Source organism: Hoplias malabaricus, chromosome 3, assembly GCF_029633855.1.
Source record: "Hoplias malabaricus isolate fHopMal1 chromosome 3, fHopMal1.hap1, whole genome shotgun sequence".
In the NCBI taxonomy this organism is placed as follows: Eukaryota; Metazoa; Chordata; class Actinopteri; order Characiformes; family Erythrinidae; genus Hoplias; species Hoplias malabaricus.
In genome coordinates, this window is record NC_089802.1 from 20,519,846 (window position 1) to 20,542,438 (window position 22,593).

The window sequence follows — 22,593 nt, forward strand, 5'->3', positions numbered from 1 at the left end:
GACTGTGCATTTGTTGTAAGTATGTATAAAACTCATCAGAGCTCTCAGTTTTTACAATTAATGTACCAGGCTTTGCGGGGATGGTCGCAACATTACACTGATACATTTAATTTTAATATTTTGTCTCTTCCACACTCAGGAATACTACTGCTTTCATTCTCATTCATTCATTGTCTGTAACAGTTTAAGGTTAGAATCACTGGGTGCAAGGTAGGAACACACCCTGGAGGGGGCCCTCAGTCCTTCGCAGGGTGACACACACTCACACATTCACTCACACACTCACACCTATGGACAGTTTTGAGTCACCAATCCACCTATCGATTTTGGTAGGACTGTGGGAGGAAACCGGAGCTCCCGGAGGAAACCCACACGGACACGGGGAGAACACACCAAACTCCTCACAGACAGTCACCCAGAGCGGGACTGGTCCCTGGAGCTGTGTGATTGTGACACTACCTGCTGCGCCACTACTGCTGCTTTCAATTTAAAATAAAATAAAATTATGGCCTGCAGCTTCAAGGAAGCAGCTAGAACTAGTGCATGGATTTGTGAAAGACTTGAAAAAGCTGTGACTTCACCTTTTCTACCAATACTTCTCACTTCAATCTTCTGACCTTTTCAGCATTTATTTTTTCTCAGTGCACTGGATCGTTAAGTTGTGTGAAGTTGTGTGTGTGAGGGTATATTCTTTTGCCTGTGTGGTCCATTTTAGAGCCCAATAAGGACTTCCTATAATGCTTTCCTATCATTTCATTGACGTTTCGCTTCCATAGTCAGAGCAGACGTGTAGATAAATGCCACATCTCTATATTCTGCCCTTGGAAGACTTGTTGATGGAAACCTCAGGGCTGCAGGGCTAAACAAAAGTCCAGAGAACGTGGACAGTCGGTGTGTCCTTCTCTCAGACAAAACATCACACACAGAGACACCCCGCCGGCTCTGTCTAACCAAAACGCCAAACAGCAAGAGTTAGATGCTCTTTTCCTCACGCCCAGACGTCTCACTGAATCAGCCCCCTTTCTGCGCTGGAGCTTAATGAGAGCAGATAGCAGGACAGGACTGAGCAGACATCTGTCTGATCCCTAGCCTGGACATGGGGTTGGAGAGGGAGGGTATTAAAACAGAGATGGGGCAGATTTTGCCCATTTTTCCTAATGCGGTGCAGCTATTGCCAGCTTTAACAGAGAGGAGAAATATTAGATGTGAGGAAGAGGGAAAAAAAACAAATGAGAAAAAAGGAGAGGGTAGGGGCAGATAGATTGATAGGAGGGAGAAATGAGAGAAGTGGAGAGAGACAATGAAGGGAATGAGAAAAGAGAGAGAGATGGACAGATTGAAATAGAGAGAAAAGCTGACAGAATTTAAAAAAAGAGTGGAAGATGGGGGATGGTGATGGAGCGAGAGACTGAAAAAGGGAAGGCTAAAGATTGCTAAGGGAGAGAGGGTGTGATAGAGAGAGAGAGGGAGAGAGGGAGGGGGAAGGGAGTTGCAGGAGCAGGAGAGTAGGCATCCACACACAGGCACACATACCCAGTGAATGAACACCCGTGTGGCAGCCATCACTACATAGGGGGTTTCCATCAGAAGAGGAAACACCCCCCTCTCTCTCTCTGTCTGTCTGTATCTCTCTCTCTCTTACACACACACATGCCGAGGCAGTGAGGCAGTAAAAGGTAAGAGATCTGGGGGCTTTATTTTGCTCTTGTGCGGCTGGGTGTGTAATCCTCTGTGCAGACGGAGTGAGCAGCAGCAGCAGAGAAGGGAGGGAAAGATGGACTGAGTTGGTGAAAAAGAAATGTGAGGCTCCAGCTATGTTGTTCTTTTGTTTCCCTCTATTCTTTTTTTTTTTTTTTTTTTGGTGGTGGGCATGCTGTCTGATGGAAGATGTCTGACACACACACACTCCTCCGCTGGCTGCTGAGGTACAGTACTAAGGCTCAGGGTTCCCATAGCATTCCACCTAAACCTGCTTCACCTGCATTTGGGAGTTGCTTAAAGGAGTACTCCAGGATTTTGACATTAATTTTCATCAATCACATCTGTAGCTTGTGTTGATAAGTGCCTGTGTACTTATAAAAACCAGTAAAGCATTGGCTCAAAACTAACATAACTGATGGCAGTGAAAATCAACTGGCTTAAAGTATAGTCACGTTAGTGTGTGAGATATGTTACTATTTGCTATAGTTTTTTTTGTTTCAAATTATGTGTGAGTTTTCAGTAGAAAAATATTTCAGTGATAGGTTCTGAGTGCTACAGTAGCAAGAGTTTGGGTTGAAAACCAACATATTGTTACTTCAAAGAGGCAGTCAGAGTTAATATATTGATTCATAAAGGAGATCAATGAGTGCTTGCATAATTTCAACAATCACATCTCCCATTTTCATTCTCTGCAGGACTCTGTCAAGCCTTCTGACATCTTGTTTTTTCCATGCATTTGTTTTCCAGCTTGTCATAACACTGTGTGTGGGTGTGGAAGCATATAGGTACATGCATTTGCATGTGTGCAGGACATGTACTGAGACAGGCAGATGTGCATTCTGTTTGGATGCCTGCCTTTGCTGTTTGCTTTGTTTGATTGGTGGATCCATAGGTCTCTGGAGTCTTGGTAATTCCATGTGTACAGTAATCAGATGCAAAGAGATTTAGCTCAGTAACGTTTGTTATCCCCCTGCCATAGTTGTACATTAATATGAAATTGATCAGGCACACAGCTGGAGAAAGACAAATGGAGAAATGAGTGGAGAATACAAACAGAGCTGTTGGTGGAGGGGACAGATGGTGGCTGAGGGATTGCAGGGTGACCTTGTGGTTCGGTAGGACTGAACATTCAACCCCCTAGTCACTCAGAAATATGTCCCCTGACACCTGTGGAGATAGCAAGGACAATGTGAGGTCATCAACTACTGCTGTTATTGTTACTACATTTACTGTGGGTATTACTACTTCCACTAATGCTTTCATTACTACTACTAGTACTACCACTGCTATTACTACCTCTACTACCAATACAACTAATATAATTTAAATTATCATTTCTACTACTGTATTTACTACAACTGTTACTGTTACTAATAGTAAATTATGTATATAACTTATGTATTTACATAGCACTGTTAGACTGTTCTTTAAAGATGACATAAACAGATGTTTATCATTTGTTAGCTCTACAGTCTGTTTCTGTCCTGGAAACTCTCTAATGTGTTTACGAAGTACCAGTGTCAGTAAACAAATTGAGAGATGAGGATATGGTTTAATTATATTATGGTGATAAACCTATATTGGCCATTGTGGTTATTATTGACTTCTTTTACTGTTTCAGATTATTTAGGCAGGAGCCCACTTTAGGTTTGGGAGACTGCTAACTACATGAATGTAAACACTGACCGAAAATGCTACAAAACAAAACAACTCGAGTTACAAATGAGATTCTGTGGTTATTCAAACAGTAAATAAAACTTACAAACAAGTGAAAAATCAGCCAAACTATATGTACAAACAATAGTCGTTTTTCTCCTCAAACATACCATTCCACCTTAAAAGATGCAGGTTCTGAACCGAAACAAACCAGACTGAGTTGCAGGTCCCCACAATTGTAGACATTCAAACAAATAAACAAGAGCCAAAGAGCTTAAAAAAGAACACACTGTAATATTTGTTACTTTAAAATCACTGCTTCAAGCTCATTATGATGCTCCAAAGACCTGCAATGGGTAACCTTTGCGAAAGGAAGGAACCACTTTTGCTTCCCATATGAACCTGTCAATGTTCAGTTAACATAATGTAAACAACTATTTGTTATTTACTGAATGCAGGTATCAATTCATTGTTTAGAGTGAAAAGAACTCCATATAAGTTACAAGTTCCTCCTCCTTTTTCCTAAAATCATACATCCCAGCCAGGAATCATTATTTAGGTGCTTTTATTTTGAAAGGGGCATTCCAGGCATGAAACTTGAATTTCACGTTATTTATAATATTCTTTTTCAGTACTACATCCATCAGGCACGTTTTAACATTTTACATATTTAAAAAAAAGGATCTGTTCATTTTCCAACATGTTTGACTTACTGAAAAAAGTACAAAAGTTTTACAGCATTTCCACTGATGAATTTGACTGTTTTGTAAATATGAACTAATTCAAAATTTGATGCCCGTAATACATTCAAGAATTTGGAACAGGGCAAAATAAGAGTGATGAGTTAATAGAAAATACATTTTAATCAATTTTCAGACACTCCTATATAAGCAGGTGAATATAAAAAGTTATCTAGGCCCAAGCTCATCTCAGATGTTAATAAACACAGAGGAAATATGTGCTGTGGTCAGATGAGACAAAGTATTTTGGGAAGTGCCTAGTTATTTTATAACTAAAGTCCTCATGCTGCACATACTTCTCTGTCTTAGATCCCTCTCTATGCTTTGTGCTTTTGAACCAAAATATGGAGCAAAGGTGCTTCAGGATGTAACCAGTGGAAGGACACTAACATATACATTTAGATGAACTACACTGGTGACATTTGAATTGAGTGACATTGAGTCTGTATGAGCATTTACCTTGTAAAATTCCTCCAGTTGTAATAGCAAAATGACGGAGCACAAAGCTCACAAGTGTCTCTCCACAATGTTTAATCAGATACAGAGAGAGACACATAGAGAGAGAGAGAGAGAGAGAGAGAGAGAGAGAGAGAGAGATGTAGATTTGGTCCAGAATGACAAGCACAAAGTCTGTGCTGCTAATGAAACCCAGTATTTTTAATAAACACACATAGAGAACATTTTCAAACTTCAGGATATTGAGCCTACTTCTTAGCACTATTTTGGTTGCTTTAAATTTTTCATATGCCATGAGACTGCTCTTTGTCTGCATGCAAAGACCTACATTTTTGGATAAAGAGACAGACATATTCCACTTAAAAATCTGCTAAGAATATAGGCTATGAAATGAATTATGTGGATCCAGCAGAATGGTGAGCTTCAGTGAACTGTACTGATTAAATATTTCTACTGATCTGCTGAGCCTACTAATGAATTGTTAACTAGCAAAGAACCAGCTATCATACATGTTAAAAATGTAGCTGTTGTTTTTCAGCTTATTCTAAATGATTAGTCAGTAAATATTAAAGCAATTTGAAAATACAAAGACCAAAATGGCAAAAGAAAGCAAACAAGAGGAAAATGGGCCATAGCAGCTGTAGCTACTATCCTAATAGGCCGGAAATGTTTGCTAGCAATATTCAAGCAACAACAATTTCATGTCAACTAATGTAAGTGTAGAGTTAATAATGTATATTTTTTGGTGGCCAAGTCACAAAATAGACTATTGCCTATATTCATCCATGCACATCATGTTACCAGATTCTTAAGAGCCTTTCATGCTGTGCAAATATATATATCTGCACACTGAAGAGTCCTGTTTCCATTATATTTAGTTTCCTGTGGCAGGGAAAGCCATGTCATTACAGAGTGCTTGATGTTCACCTATAGTCCTGCACCCTTTCCTGGAAACTAGCTTTGCTTTGTCATTGTAGCAGCATGCCTGCCATTTGCCTTAAATCACCAGATGATTGGGCAGGGCATTTGCACTTAAAAAGAAAACACTGGGTCTTCTACAGTTGTTTGAACATCTAAAAAGCCTCTTAAGAAAAGCTGGGCAGAAAAGTAGTGATAATTGATTATTGATGACATGGGAACTTGGGAGACTTCTCTGGGGAGTGCTAATTCCACTGATCATATTTCCCCTGACTTGTCCAGATTTGTGCTGATCATGAGGAAAACACCTATCTAGTTTTTTTCCTGTTATTTGTTCTGCAGTAATTACAGTAGTTAGCACGTTGAGTGAAGATGGTACTACAAAGATTGTTGGGCACATCACTTAATTGCATTGTGAACTACAATGGTCCAATAGAAATGCTCTAATATTATTTTAAAACATTTTCCAAAAAGGTACTCAAACCTTTTTCAAAAACTAATGTAGATGTTTTTTTATTTAATATCTTACTGCTTGATTAATTAAAAGCAGTGTGAGATTTTTTTTACACTGAAAAAAGTTACATATAGCACCATTTAGACTGGAACTATGTTATTTTCACTGATAATTGGTCCAGTACAAAAGCTTTAATGTTTAAAATGTTTGGTTTTTTTTCATTATTATTGATTAATTATTATTTTTGGCCAATTCAAGATTGATACCAACAAGACCAGCTTATAATGGTAAAATATTGCTGCTTTATTTATGTATTTAGCATTTATGCTAGCCTCCACAAATAAATAAATAAGTTGTATGTTTTTTCAGGAAACAATTGATTCTGTGTAATTATAAAAAAAAAATAGAAAAGAAACTGTTAAGACTTATTAAGACTTATAAGACTTATTAAAAAGAAGATCAATAAGTTCATTCATTCATTATCTGTAACTGCTTATCCAGTTCAGGGTCGCAGTTAGTCCAAAGCCTACCTGGAAGGCAGGAATACACCCTGGAGGGGGCGCCAGTCCTTCACGTGGCAACACACACACACTCACACCTACGGACACTTTTGAGTCATCAATTCACCTACCAACGTGTGTTTTTGGACTGTGAGAGGAAAACGGAGCACCCAGAGGAAACCCACACAGACACGGGGACACCAACTCCTCACAGACAGTCACCCGGAGCGGGAATCGAACCCACAACCTCCAGGCCCCTGGAGCTATGTGACTGCGACGCTACCTGCTGCGCCACCATGCCGCCCAGATCAATAAGTTATTATTATAAAAAAACCACGCTACATTTCATTTGTGGTTCCAGCATTCTAATAGACACAGGACACATTTGTCCACTTTGTTTAAAGTCCAATGCTATTCTTTTGGTCAGTCTGAATAAACAATGTGGGTTTTTTAAATTAAAAGCATTTTTGCTATAAAGCTAATTTTGTTTTATTAAATTGTCTCGTACAATGCACATAACTCTTCAATTTCTCACTAGAACCATAAGTTCTGTTGGTTCCCAGTTTGTACATTTCTTGTTTATTGAATGCACAATGAAAAGAAATCAAATGTTTACAATGCTGGTAGAAGCATGTTGCAGACATGGTTTGTTTGTTGCTGGTCTCTAGTAGGACTGTCTGATGAGCTGATACTTTGAGTGACGCTGAAAGAAGAGGGAGTGAAATACCTCCTATCTGTGTTCCTGCCCACCTTGTGCTCTAATGAGAGAAGCCATGCCTGTCCTGTCAGCCAACACAGGTGAGCATATGGTTGGTCTTGATGCAGTCAAGCTGCTTGGATATGGATCTCATAATGGTGTTCATGCTCTAATTCTGAGTGTTGAACATTGTCTATGTTTTTGCGTTGTGTTCAGGCCTACACGAAATGCTAGCCCTGCTAACATCTCAGCTGCACCCTGATGCCAACCACAAAGAGGATCTGGTCTTTCTCCGGGAGGTCTTCAGTGAGAGAAGCCTCAGCTACCTAATGAGAGTGTGTATAGCCTGCATTTCAATTGCTTAAAACAAACATGCTCTCAGACTGCCCTTGGAAGACAACATGCTTCAAGGCACTCTGATAATCCAACAGCTGAATCCTTTTAAATAGAGGGAGAGAATTCACAACACTGTATATGTCAATGCAATATGTCAATGTCCAGAGATTTACTCTGCTTTGGGTCACAGCCCAATGGTCAATTTCTAGCCCCAGGCCTGGTATCAATGGCTTATGTACCGGGGTAATCAGTCATAAACCTGCTGTTTTTGTAAATACCCATACAGTGAAAAGAAGGCAAGAAAAGTTGCATAAAGCAGATTTTTGCATTTACATTGTAATATTTATTAAAAAATGAATGTACATATGTCGTTTATTTAATCAATTATATTATTCAGTGATTATATATACAAAAGGGTATAATTTACTCAAGATCTCCCTGTAAAACATCTCTTTCATTTAAAAAAAAAGAAATGAAAAACAAGAAAGATTGAGAACACCTGGTCTAGACCTTTAAAAGAAGCTATGATATTTGCTGATTTTTTTTTTCCAGATCCATGAGCGCCTGAGGCAGTATGAACATCAGAGCCCAACCCCAGTGCTCCACAGCGCCGCCTGTCTGGCAGAGGATGTAAGTGTGTGTCATGAGACATTCTGAAATGAGCAGTCTGCTAAGAGATAGACCTGTAAGTAGGAGATGTTGGAAATCTGGTTGAAACAGGTGTGTATAAATGTTTCATATTTCAGTGTGATTAGCATAATAAGCACAGGTCTTGGCTGAGGGAAAAGGCTCCATATGGTCTCAAAGTGTTGTGGGTGTGATTGACAGGTGGCTGAGGAGCTGCAGAATGGGCCTCTGGAAGGAGATGAAAAAGAGTTGCTTACACTACTGACTACTCCACATGTGAAGGTATACACAAACACACACACACACACACACACACAAATATGTTGTATGCAAATGTTTGGACACCTCTGTTAAAATGACATATTTTGTTTATTGTCTGAGTGACTTCATCTTCTATAAAGAGCAAGCTTAAATATTACAGTTTTTAGTGCGCAATTTCAATGTGAATTTTACACATAGAAAAAGTGTTTTGGGGCAGCACTGTCGTCTCTCTGTGTGCCCAGTAATTGACCCACTGTGTCAGTGAATAGGATGAAGCATTTTCAGAAAAATGAAAAGGCTTCTTATTCAAAACATAAAAATGTATGCAGTATTAAATTCCTGACTGTGTTAAACTGAGCAATTGAACTCTAATACAAAATGCAGAAGTGTGTCAGCAGTAGAAGATGTATTCTTATATTTTTATTCAGAAATAAATAACAAAACATGAAATTTGACTGGGTTGCACAAACTTCTGCACACTGCTGTAAATTTTGCTCTAATTTGAATTGATTTGCTTGTAATTAATTACACAAGTGGAGCTCTTTTACAAACCCAACACACAGACGTTCCTGCATAATGAAGGTCCTTAAAGGAGTCCTGTAAAATCCCTGCCTTTAAAGGGATTAAAGTGATTAAGTGTAATTAGGTTCAGTTTTATGGAGTGTGGGATAATGGAATGGCATTTAAAGACATATTTATGAGCCCATAATTAGACAGATTTTAAATCTGCTCTAGGCTTCTCACACTTTTATGCTCAGTACTCTCTCTCTCTCTCTCTCTCTCTCTCTCTCTCTCTCTCTCTCTCTCTCTTACACACACATACACACAGTCTTTCTCTTTCCCTCTCTAAATGTTAGTCCTTCTATGTCCCTTACTATCAGTGTTCTTCCTTTCTCTATATCTCTCCTCTTTTTTCTCACACATTTGTTTTTCTCCTCTTCATTTTCACATGCTCTCTTTCTCTTGCATTTACTCTCACATTTAATTTCTCCCTGTCCATATTTTTCTCCCCCTCGTTTTCTCTTTCTGTCTCTTTCACTCTATTCTGTTTTTCCTATTTCAGAATCTTTCTACATTCCATTTATTCTCTCTCTCTCTCTCTCTCTCTCTCTCTCTCCCTCTCTCTATCTCATCCTTTATGACACTCAAGCATAGTGTTGCAAACGGGTGGAAATTTTCCAGTTAATATACCAATAAATTACCTGTAACTTTCCATGGTAACGTTGAATTTTCCATGGAAATTTTGGGAAATTTGGAAATGTATTGGAATTAATAGGAAATATTGGATAACTTAAAATAAACATATCATACACTATCATCAATTTTCCTTTTTTTTGTCAACAGTAGACATGAAGGCATAACAATACAAATCATAACTATGACACATGATGTCATAGTTGATGCATGTGGCATTTTTCTGTTGAATAAAATTACAAAGTGTAAAAACGCTAAAGCTAAAAAAATGTTAACTAAATAATTAACAAGTTATTAATTCTTGGTTACAGGAACTAGTTGAGGCAAAAAAATATAGGTAGCTAGCCTATGCTAGCCTTGGTAAGCTAACCTCTTGCTAGACTACTAGCCTTGGTAAACTAGTCTCTTAAATGAAATTGCTCTTTAAGCTTTTCTGGTAGGTGGATTGGCAACTGAAAAGTTTCCGAATGTGTGAGTGTGTGCCGCCCTGTGAAGGACTGGCGCCCCCTCCAGGGTGTGTTCTTGCCTTGCGCCCAGCGATTCCGGATAGGCTCCGGACCCACCACGACCCTGAATTGAATAAGCGGTTACAGACAAAGAATGAATGAATGAATGAATGAATGAATGATTTACCAGATAACAAGCAACTGTGAGATTACACCTTGTTTTAATAGTTGTTTAAATGTTTCAGTGCTGTTACCATCAATAAAAATATGAACCTCATCAAAACTTAACTGAGTTTGGGTAGTCCTTTGGTTCAAATGTGTGCTTTTAGTAGTGATGAGTGTCAGGTTTCTAGAAATAACCTGGACATATGCTGTACATGTGATGGAGGGATGAACAGTGCAGGGGGTAACTATATGTAAGTTTCTCACCTTTAGCTTAGAATATTCCCATTTTTACCCATTAATTCCCATTAATTTTCATGGTAAATGTCCTAACTTTGAAAATTCCCAGAATTTTGAAACCCTAATCAAGCATGTTGGATATGATACTAAACCTCCATTTTATACTCTTCCATCCTGTGTGTTTATGTTTGTTTGTGTGTGTGTGTGTGTGTGTGTGTGTGTGTGTGTGTGTGTGTGTGTGTGTGTGTGTGCCAGGCTGTGCTAACAGTCCATGACACTGTGGCACAGAAAAATTTTGACCCTGTGTTGCCACCACTGCCTGAGGACCTGGACGATGAGCTGGAGGAGGAGTCAGTCAAGATTGTCCGTTTGGTGAAGAATAAGGAGCCTCTGGTCAGTCTCAGAAAGAGCTTCAGTACCCAACATCCCCCTGACCACACCATTACATTCTATTCAGAGGTCATCCACTAAATATCAGTGATGGACGCTGTAAAGTCTTCATATCCATTAATACACAAAATGACATGCACATGGTAAATCTTCTTTCAATGTGCACAACAATAAAAAAAAATCATCTTGCATCCAACTGCATTACAGACGTATCAGTTTGTAGTTTTGTTATTTGTGTTATGTATTGAAGAGTTCACAGCATGGAAAGCATAACGTCGTTGTCCAATGACAAACATGTATATCCATTTTTATAGATTTTTTTTGTTTGTTTGTTTCTACATTTGAACGTAGCAGCTCTCTGTGAGGAAATTTCATGATGACCAATAGAACTGGTCCAAATTTGTTAGGAATAAGATCTTTTTACATTGACTTCTATTAAAAATTAAGAAAGTTTTTTCCTTCTCCTGTAAAGTTGCTATTTCGAAGAAAACATTTTCTTCATTGAACAGCGATGGTAAATAATTCTTTCTACTTTTTACACAATATGTAAATATTATTTAAAGCTCACTCCTCAGTCCATTAAATGGAAAGCTGGAAATTATTATGGCAAATCCAATACATTTGATATTTAGACATGGATTCCATTTCAAAACTAGGTAAAATAGATGGGGTGTTATAAAAATACATTTCATGTAGCAAAATGTGTAGGGAGGATGGCATGGTGGCACAGCAGGTAGTGTTGCAGTCACACAGCTGCAGGGACCTGGAGGTTGTGGGTTCGAGTCCAGCTCCGGGTGACTGTCTGTGAGGAGTTTGGTGTGTTCTCCCCGTGTCCACGTGGGTTTCCTCCGGGTGCTCCGGTTTCCTCCCACAGTCCAAAAACACACGTTTGTAGGTGGATTGATGACTCAAAAGTATACGTAGGTGCAAATGTTTGCGTGAATGTGACTGTGTGTCTGTGTTGCCCTGTGAATCACTGGCGCCCCCTCCAGGGTGTATTCCCACCTTGCGCCCGATGATTCCAGGTAGGCTCTGGACCCTGAACTGGATAAGCGGTTACAGATAATGAATGATATAAAAAAGTGGTAGGGTAAATGGTGTTAAATTGTTCACATAAATATGAATTTCAGTGTCATATTTTCAGTGTCAGGAATAGAATTCTAAAATACCAATAAAATATATTGGGTCCTGATATATAATCATATCACACATGCCATATAAAAACTCTGAAACTTCCTTTTATTGTTGTTGTTGTTTTACATTATTTGAATATGCCAGCTGCTCTACAGCTTTAAATTATGTGAATATTTAATTAAGAATATACCAATATAAGTGGTCTAAATGTGTAAATACGTAGGGAAGCATTGCTGTATCCTTTTATTCTACTACCGAGCAGCACTCTGAAAGATTAATGTGATGCTATGTGACCTGATTTGAGATTTCGGCATTCAGGGGGCAACTATCCGCAGAGATGAAGTAACCGGGGCAGTGGTGGTTGCTAGAATCATGAGAGGTGGTGCTGCCGACCGCAGTGGTAAGTAATCGCCTCCCTCCTTTAACCCTGAACTATAATCCCTGCTTTTGATTCTTAAGCATTTCTCCCCTTATTTCTTCCCCGCACAAATGCTGTCTGCATAAAACCTGATCTGCCAACACAGTGAGAGAACTGCACTTGATATATTTACTTAAAACAAATATAAACAAATTGTCTTGCAAAAACTGAAACAATTTTATAATATTTATTCAATTATATCAAAATGAGAACAATTCTCGCAACTAACATTTTATAGCCACGTTATATGCTGACCAACTGCAAATGTTTAACATATTATCTGATATATGTTTCAATGCAGCAGATGGAGCTTAGTGACTACAAGATAAATATTGACCAAAGATTATGCCCCTTTCCTGCATTTTCAGATTACATTAATAATATATAAAACTCATCAATGTTATAGGAATTCTGTTCATCATAAGAGGTCACCATGTGCTTATACATGTGTTTTAATTTGAGTGCAGAGGCTTAATAAGAAATCTCATTCTGATTGTGTCTGGTGTTTTCTGGTCCAGATTGCTGATTGCTCTTTAAACATTAAAGGTCAGGTCCAGTCTGGGCTCCAGTGTGTGTATGTGTATGTGTGTGTGTAGTAGGTATGTGTTAAAGTGGCTTGGTCTAACTGAATGTGCCCACAGGACTGGTGCATGTGGGGGACGAGCTGAGGGAAGTCAACGGAAACCTAATCATCCACAAAAGACCTGATGAAATCAGCCAGATATTGGTGACTCTTTTTGCAGTCTGATTCTGTTTTTATTCAGCCCTTGTTCTTGCAGATTTGCTTGCTTTTTTTGCTTAAAGGATCAATTTGGCAAATCAGTCAAACTTATCTATAAAACTATGAGCTTTTTTTCAAAATTTCCATCATAAAGTTCAATCAAAATGAAATTAACATCAAACTGAAAGATTTGCTGGCCATGTTGTTGATTGATATGAGGATAGTGTTGGTTTTTGTTCTGTTCTATATGTAAATCCCATTTCACACAGACAATTTATTGTAACTTCTGTTTTTAAAGCATATTGCTTTTCAATCCTTTAACGTGTTTCTTGATCTAACCGTATATTTTATTTTTATAATCTTATAATATAATGTTTATACTTGCACCAAATTATAGACACAGCTGAATGAAGCAGCAAACACCCTTTGTCATACTCTATATTGGATATTTTTCTTGAAGTAGTTTAATAATCCTTTCCATTGTTTCATTTGACAAATCTCTTGGTGGATTTTTCTTCAATTAGCCAAATCCAACAGCGTCTTAAGACCTCAAAGCACTCCTGCAAACACTCTTGCACTCTTGCATTTTTATGCTTGTGCTGGTATTCATTTTCTAAATGCAAATTACAAGGTTACTGTATTACATGTTTTATTTATGATTTGGGAAAAATAATTATTCATTTATTAGTTTGTAGTATGTTTCACAAAGCAAGTAGTTGTAAGTAAGAAAGCTTGATGAACGTCCTCTAAGTGATTTCATAAATTATTTTAATGTTTTGTGGCCGGGATAGTATTGTGCAAGGAAATGCAGTTTTTTTTTTTTATTATCTGTCTGTCTTCTTTTAGAGGCAAAGGAAAATTAGGTTAAATTTGATTTTTGGTTAAGGTTCTTCAAGATGAAGGAGTTTGATACATGCACTGTTTTATCTGCAGTCTCAATCTCAGGGCTCAATCACTCTTAAGATCATCCCTGCCATCAAGGAGGAGGACCAGTTCAAGGAGAGTACGGTGAATGACATCATTGTTTACAGTCCATTGTTTACATTTTAACATAAAAGTTAAAAATGTCTAAAGGAAAGCTGAAATTGTCACTGGACGCTCAGCAAGTTTGGTTAAGAATTCAGATTGTTGTTGTACTTTTTCCAACTCTGGAAGATGCTGTAAACATAGATGTTTCCTCATATATCAACTGTTTCCTGTGCAAGGTCTATCTAAGGGCCTTGTTTGACTATACTCCATTTGAGGACAAGGCCACACCCTGTCAGGAAGCAGGACTTCCTTTCCAAAAAGGTGACATCCTGCAGGTGGTTAGCCAGGATGACTGCACGTGGTGGCAGGCCAAACGCATTGGGGACACCAACCTGAGGGCCGGCCTCATCCCTTCCAGACAGTTCCAGGAGAGGTATACTCTTTCATACTATGGTAATGACTACCAGTTAGTTACAATATTTAAAATTTATCTTGCTTATATAAAGCATAAGTAAATAATGATATTTATGTTCCAGTATTGGCACAGGGTCTTCTAAAATTTCATAACCATTGAACCCAAAATTTCACCATTAATATCTGATTATTTATTTATTTATTTATTTTTAATAATGGTAGGTACTGAAAAAGTTCAAGATTGCTGTTACAATTATTGTTTTAACATTTGCAGCATGCTTATATGCACTTTTATAGATAAAAGTATGTGAAAAAATCATGACTAATAAATATTCTTTAAGAACTTAAAGCAACAGTAGGTTAAATCAACCTTAAAATTACAGCTTCAAAATCATTGTGATGCTTCACAGACCTGTAGTTGGAGCCTCTGTCGTTAGTACTCTGACCTCAGCACTCCAGAAACTGCACTGTGTAACTTTTGGAGGAGGGTGGGAAACCACGCCCACTCCCTTCCACTTTTCCCTTGATTCCAGTACAGTCAGGTAAAAATAAATAGAACTCTGCAGCTGAAGGGGAGCCCTGGAACAACAAAACAAAAACTTACCTAGTGTTCTTTGCACAATATTGACTAGTACTGTAAAGCTTCTGTTATTTATTAGTTACATTAGCTTTATAGCTCCAGTACAAAATTAAAACAGTACATTCTGGTCGCAAAACATGTCTCAGCTAATAATACATGTGGAGTACAGGGAAAAAATTGTTGGACTAAGTTTTAGAAAGAAAATATTACAAAAAGAAAACAAAACTAACATGCAGCTCTTTTTGTTTTGCGCTTTGTGCAGACGACTGGCCCACAGAATGAAAATGGGCACCTACCAGAGTCCAAAGTCTCCAAGAACACCAGTCTGTAAGTCTTTTTGGTGAAACTACTTGGATGAACTGATAACTTTACTGCCCATTCATGAACCTTTAGTTTAAACAGAGCAGCAATATCTTTTAGTTTCTCTAATCTGACAGCAGTGTGCTCAGGCCAGTCCGACGAACATGGCTTTAGGAATATGGCTGATTTCATGTTGCTGCCAAAATCAGAAGGAAGCCGAAACATTCTCAGATTAATCCCCTTCTGTCCAGCTCCTCCACCATATTCAGCCCTTCCTCTCCCTAGCGTCTGTTATTTGTCCCAGACTAAGCAGTCTATCTTTCTTATGTTTTTACCATTTAAAAAATGGTACACTTACAAAATTAAAGCATATATATATATATATATATATATATATATATATATATAATGAAAAACATGTATCTCCAAATCAGCAAATTTACAAGAGAAGAAAAAACCTTCTTAACTTTCAAGCGTTTCTTTCAGCGTTTCTATTGGTCCATTCATCATATAATGTTCACACAGTGTGAAAAACAGCTGCTGTGTTCAAATGATGTAGTGAATTAAAAAGTGAAAAACTTGGAGATATATGTTTTTAATGGGAGAGCCCACATGCATCTGTAAATCTCATTATGGTTATATTAAATTTACTCCACAGTAGCAGTAATGCTTTTTGTCTTCAGTTGCAAATGTTCAGTTCAGTTGTGCTGTTTGTGTTTTTTCCCCACTCGGCTTGCGGCAGATGATCAAGTTTGTGATAAAGGTACGTGATCAGGGGTAAAAAAAAACCACACTCAGTAGAGATTTATATTTACAGCACAATAAAAAAAAGCCAGTGGTGTTGTCATGTAGTGAGTTACCTTGTGTATTTATGGCTGCAACACAGCAGTCTGTTTTTATCTTTAAACTTTGGCAAATATATATATTTATTTTTCTGTGCTTTTTGCTAGTCTATATTTAAACACCCAAATACTGACAGACTCCTACATTAAATTACATTCTTCTGTGGCCTGCTAGTATCTGAAAGCACATGGTCTTTCAAAGGTTTGGGTCCACAAACTTGACCATTCCATAGCAATAAATAAACACACACACACACACACACACACTACTGATAATGGCCAATTTATACTTCTGCGTTGATGCGTTGACACAGAACCTAACTTCGCTGTGAGCGTTTATACTTCTGCATTGGTGTCTATGTAGCTCTGCAATTACTCCGCCACACCACTAGGGCTGAATCTCAAACACCTTCCGCTATACTATGTAGTAAACAATGTAATGGAATACTAGAATTTATAAATCTCATAAATTTTAAATTGATCTGATAAATTATAGAGTAGATCATTGTAGATCGTCAGGAAAGTAAAAAAAAAAAAAGCTGGCATGTTTTCCCTGTGTTGTTCAGATTCTCGTTGAGCTTTTTTTCCCCCCAGAGACGTCCATATTTTTTCCATTGTATAACATTTTTAATCATCCCTGATGACCACTATGTCTGAGGAAATCTCATGCTATGAATTTGCTGCTGTCTGCAGTCTCTGTATTTGGAGGAGTTCACGTTCCTGTTCTTCTTCAGTTCAACTTAAACAAGGACCATCCGTTTACTGACCAATCACAGTCATTTTGGTCTGAGTTGATGAGACGTGTAGTTACATTCCTGGAGAGATGTGAGTCAGCATACGCTGTAGACTAAGCCAGGCCTTTGAGATAGGACACACATGGATGCCATGGACTTCCCAACTATACTGGGAATCAAACTGATGTCCTGCCAATCCCAAGCCAGTTTATCTTACCATTAGGCCTTACCATGGCTGCGGCCACTTTTCAGTTAAATAGGAAACACGTAGGTTTGTTTTTAATTCTGTTTTCCAAACTATTGTTAAACCTGTCACAGACTGGAATTAGGTTTTAAAAGTATTTTGGGTTAAAGTGCACACTACTTTGCTTAATCTTACTTAGCTGTTTAAACTTTAGTGAATGTGTGTTTATATAACGGCACACTAAAATACAGAATATTTCATTTTAAATTAGATTGGAAAGGTTCATGAAATATAAAAGTTTTTGGTAATGTTGGTAGTTGAACACAAATGTTGGGTAAAAATTGTTCATTACAACATTGACAAATGATGTGAATGCAATAATCTCATTATACTGGCATCAGTCAAAGTGTGGATTAGCAGCAAGTGAAAAGTCAGTTTTTGAAACTGATGTGTTGAAAGCAGGAACAAAAAGTGCAAGCCTTACTATCTGAGTGATTTTGACAAGGGCCCAGTTGTGATGGGTATATGACTGGGTCAGAACAAAATTACATGTCTTGTGAGGTGTTCCCAGTATGCATTTAAGGAAGAATTTATGGTGTTGACTTGACTACCAAATTCCCCCAATCTGAGTCTGAATCAAGCATCTGTGTGATATGCTGCAAATAAATTTATTTCATGGACTGCCCCACCTCACAACTTACAGCCAACGCCTAAGTGCTAGATACCACAGAACGACTTGAACAGAGGTGGAGTGGATGCCTCGACTGGTCGGAGCTGTTCAGGAGGCATGAGAGGGACCTATGGCATGGCCCATATATTTTTATCGGAAACCAACATAAAAAGCTCTGCTTGTGTGTATTAAAACTTTCTGAACAGTTAAGTGTCCCCAAAATGTAGACAGGGGATATTTAGTGGATGTACCCTGCTTTCCCTGAGCTTCTGCCCTCATCTCCTACTGCCTGATCCACTGAAACAGCCATGAAAATGCTTCTGTTCCTTTGTAAACTTTCCACCTCCTCACTGACTTTTCCCCTCTTCATCCTCTCCTCCCACCTTCTCCACATCTCCCTCTCCTTTCCTTATAGAGGATTGTGACTGTGAGGGCAGTAGCAGTGGACAGCACATAGGTGAGGCAAAACACATCTAACAAAAACACATGTTTATGTATAATAAATACACACACCAATCAACCATAGCATTATAACCACCTGCTTGTTTCTACCTGCTCAAATCACATCTGCTCTGTGGTGGTCCTGACCATTGAAGAACAGGGTGAAGAGGGGAACTAAAGTACAGAGCAACAAATGTACTGTAGTCTGTAATTCTAAAACTACAAAGTGCTCCTGTGTGGTCAGTGGAACTCATGTACAGTTAGTGTAGAAACAAGGAGGTGGTCATAATGTTTGATAATGATTGATCAGTGTATATACAGTGGATGTAGCTTTGGCTCTTGCTGATGCTCTGTGGTGTGACCATTCATATCATTCACATAACGGTGGATTTACAAATCAAATCACAGACATAGGGCGGTAACATAGTAATTAGTTAACAGCCATGGGAAAAGTATTCCCAGAGTGTCTGACAAACTATGGACCTTTTTGCAGAGCTTTTCCATTTCTATATGTGAAAACTGAGTGGTGGTTTGATTGGCTGTATATACAAAAGTATGGAGAGAGATTTGCCTCAAAATACTTCACAATTACGTAAATTTTAATCCACAAATTAAACACGTCACAAATATGTTTCACTATTGACAAATGAATGCATCCCAATCCGTGTCTCACGGTCTGCAAATTGTACAAATACCATAAAGTTCATAAATACATGTTTTTGGTTTTCAAAAATATATCATAATTTTATGCGAAAATAAATATATATTTTTAATTTCCATTGCATTTATTTTTCAAAAGCCAAAGTTTCAAAATTAAAAATTATTTGTAAACTGTAGAATTTGCGTTTGTAGATCATGTCACTTGCATGTTTTTCGTGATGTGTATTTGTTCATTTCCTCTCGCGGGTTTTTGGATTTTGAGATTTTCCTTTCGCATTTCACCCGAGCCTCGGAATACAAATGCAACCTGATCCACAAATGGAGCCATGCAGGCTACCGCTAGGTGGCACCTTTGTATCCCCAGTGTTTCAGGACTGGCCTGTTACTCTCAGGGCAACAGCAATACGACCACCTGTAGGCGGGACTATGACTCCATTGGCTGCTAAATGAAAAATGGTAAATGATAGACAGCTAACTCTGGCTGTGGATTGGCTAAATAAAACTGATGTCTGAAATAAATCACCCTTCTTGACAATCCATTCTCAAAATTACGGAACACAACGCGTCTCGTATCAGTCCAATATGTAACACGCTTTTCGTGTCCAAATACGGGATTATTTTAACGTATTTTATTTGATAACCCTAGGCTGCAGCGAAATTAGGAAAGTTCCGATGGACATAAACGTCGTTAAATTTGGGGCACCTTCAAAGTGACCCCCGCTCCTAACTGTCTGTGATATGAAGCTGAATTCAGCGGCTTTTGTTCGATCTTCCACATTAAATGTTTAATTTGGCCCCACACGTCCTAAAACAACAGTGCCACCTAGCGGAGGCTTGTTCGCCTGCTGGCAACATTTGTGGATCAGGCTACATTTGTTTTTAGATCGGTTGAAATGCGAAAGGAAAGTCTCAAAGTCCAAAAACGCGCGAGAGGAAATGAATTTAACAGTATTTCTACAAACTACAGAACGTTAGACAGACATTGGGATGTATTCATTTGTGAACAGTGAAACATATTTGTGACTTGTGTTTAATTTGTGGATTAACATTTAGGCATTTATAAAGTTTTTTGAGATTAACCTCTCTCCATACAAAAGAGTCTCCGATGATATTCTGTTGGGAATCTTAATTTTATGTTTCTTTCAAAATTTAATGACAATGATTTCTGAAAATGGATCTCAAGACATAACAAATGTAATTGGTTACTAGCTAACAGGTGGGGATGAACCTGATTGGTTAATATACATTGGAGAGTGGTTTTCAAATAAAGCTCCACCTAGAACTATGGGGTTTGACTATTCTGTCTGCCAAATATGTTTTAATTAAAATTTGCGTCTGCGTTTTTTTTTTAATTGTAGATTTAATTCTGTTTCATAATTTGTTAAGTGTTGCAAAACTTTCAGTTTGTTGATTTGCTTGAATGGAGAATAATGTTATAACGCTCTACTGCCTCTGAGGCTGAATCTGTGGTATTTTCCTGCATATTTGTGTTGTGACTGCTGTCTCAGAGAAAGCTGCAGATTGTTTAACAGTAATATCCTGCTGCCTCTAAGGCAGATTATAAAGTAGTGCATTTTGCACAATTGATTTATGATTGCTGCCTCTGAAGAAGCTGCAGAATGACATTCAACAATGCTCTGCTTCCTATGAGGCAGCAATCATGTGCTATTCAAATTTGTCTTAGCCTTTGCCTCAGAGGAATCTGCATTACATGTTATACAGCAGTATAACATCCTGTAACTCCATCATGTAACTCCTCAATTCAAGCAAGACACCAACAACAAATAAACAAACAAATGATATTTGCAGCATTTCCAGCAAATTATGAACTGATCTAAGTCTACAGCAACAAAAAAAATATATATTGCACTTGTTGGCTAGTGACCAGTTACCTTATTTCTGCATCAAAGGCAGTGCTGGCTCCAGAACCATTTTGAGTAGTGATTTTGCACACAAGACCCACTTGACTGATTCTACTTTGGGGCAAGAAGAAATTATCCCAAGAGAGGTCTGATTCAAGGAAGCTGATTGGCTAAATATATGTCACAGTTATTGATTGACTGTACTCCTGCATTTACCCCACCCAAAACAGGCACTGTGAAGACATGGCAGTCATGGAAACACAGCCCAGTAGCAACTTAAAGGAAAAAGAAGTTCCTTTTTGTCAGTATACTTTAAATATGGCATATTATATAATACGTAGTTAATGATTTTAAAGAAATGTTTATTTCATATATATATATGGACGCTCAGCGTCCACGCTGTTTAAAGCACTGTGAATCTGCGCGAATGATTGAGAGGAAAGCCGCGTCTTTACCAGTGATAAGAATTCTGAACTGATTCTGAACAAACGTTAATCACGTTGTAGTGCATATTTATTCAATGACATGTACACACGGCAGTATATATTTGATCACTTATTTTTTGACATTTTAGGGGAAGCTGAGCTTCTCTTGCAGTCTTAGAGCAATCGCCACTGATATATATATATATATATATATATAAACTGCAGGGACAGCAGCACCCTAGCACCTGGCCCTGTGATTTCTAAGACAAGTGTGTTTAGAATCGAGGTTTGTTTTTGTCTTTTGTACAGAAAAAAAGGTATTAGCTGTTGTCTATGGTAAGTTTACCATATCATCTGCTTCAGATGCAGCTGATAGAGACTATGTTGAAAAATGCTGAAATATTTTTGAAACATAAAATTTTCTGTCTGGATATATTTTTGCACTGAGGTGTAACTGATGCTACCAGACAGTGACACATCTTCCCAGCTTGGCCTGAAGCTTTTTCAGCGCTCACAACCCTGGCTTGTGACTCCAGTTATTATGGTCCAGTTTGCCTTTTGCTATTGCCTCTCTGCGTCAGTGTATGTGCTGTGTGTGGAGGAGGCTTTCTGTAAATGTGCTGCTTCGCTTTCATGCTTTGGGGAGCTGGCTGCTTTAGCTAAGAGGAGCTTGGCACTTGAACCTGTGACAGAAGCCCCATTTCAATACTTTTTTAAAAGGCCTTGCCAAGTTCAACTCACAACTTAACAAATATGGCCACAGCGAGAAGTGATTGTTTTTGTACCTCATGCTAATATCAGCTTTTTAAATGTTAAATGATGAATTTTAAAGTAATTTACCACAATGGCCTATAAACCGTGTTGGCCACCATTTTCCCCACACTTATATTCCCCTCACTCATCTAACACACTTTGCTTGAGCTTATAAAAGGATGGAATGGCTCTTAAGATTTGAGATTCTTGAGATGCTTTGAGATTCTGCTTCAAAAACAGAAATGTTGTGGCCAAGGGTTGAAACAGTATTGAAATGGGCAGACTCTGGCATGGCTGCTATCTTGCACTGTCTGGCCCAAATGAAACGCCGCCGGATGTGTGAAGGTCTAACACTAGTTGTAGTTTCTCCAAAGTGTAAGGCGGTGGCACCCTCCTGTGGCCAGGCCTTTTCCTGGGAGTTCTATTCAGGTACTACTGCCCATTTCTACACGTGTGCACAGTTTGACCTTTTGAATTCAGAAACCTTAAAAAATGAAAATACACTTATCTTGATGCTGTAAGACAAACAGCCCGCAGACACTAATTATTTTAGTGTAAGGTTCAGAATAGATTGGTGGTACTGATCTTCTCTTTTAATGTCACTTCCCTCTGATTCCCATCTTTCATGTTTGTCTTGTTACTTTTACATTTTTATGTTTCTTTGTAAGTATATCTATTTTTGTAAAGTAACCTAGATGAGTGTCCTTA

The 22,593-nt window shown here is 38.2% G+C and overlaps 1 protein-coding gene across 2 annotated transcripts in view; it reads left to right on the forward strand.

Annotated features, from left to right (window-relative positions):
- Positions 1–1,541: 1,541 nt before the first annotated feature.
- mpp3b (MAGUK p55 scaffold protein 3b) overlaps positions 1,542–22,593 on the forward strand; it is a 30,018-nt gene continuing 8,966 nt past the window's right edge. Inside the window, exons 1-14 of one of the 2 annotated variants that reach the window (XM_066665477.1) lie at positions 1,542–1,676; positions 7,094–7,223; positions 7,339–7,457; positions 8,011–8,088; positions 8,287–8,367; positions 10,644–10,781; positions 12,231–12,312; positions 12,972–13,057; positions 13,985–14,059; positions 14,257–14,453; positions 15,277–15,341; positions 16,057–16,077; positions 18,160–18,201; positions 22,249–22,314. In XM_066665477.1, the coding sequence (XP_066521574.1) occupies positions 7,187–7,223; positions 7,339–7,457; positions 8,011–8,088; positions 8,287–8,367; positions 10,644–10,781; positions 12,231–12,312; positions 12,972–13,057; positions 13,985–14,059; positions 14,257–14,453; positions 15,277–15,341; positions 16,057–16,077; positions 18,160–18,201; positions 22,249–22,314 (1,087 nt within the window). In that variant the 5' untranslated portion in view covers positions 1,542–1,676; positions 7,094–7,186. The remainder of the gene's footprint in view (positions 1,677–7,093; positions 7,224–7,338; positions 7,458–8,010; positions 8,089–8,286; positions 8,368–10,643; positions 10,782–12,230; positions 12,313–12,971; positions 13,058–13,984; positions 14,060–14,256; positions 14,454–15,276; positions 15,342–16,056; positions 16,078–18,159; positions 18,202–22,248; positions 22,315–22,593) is intronic. The other variant, XM_066665478.1, reaches the window with a different exon arrangement.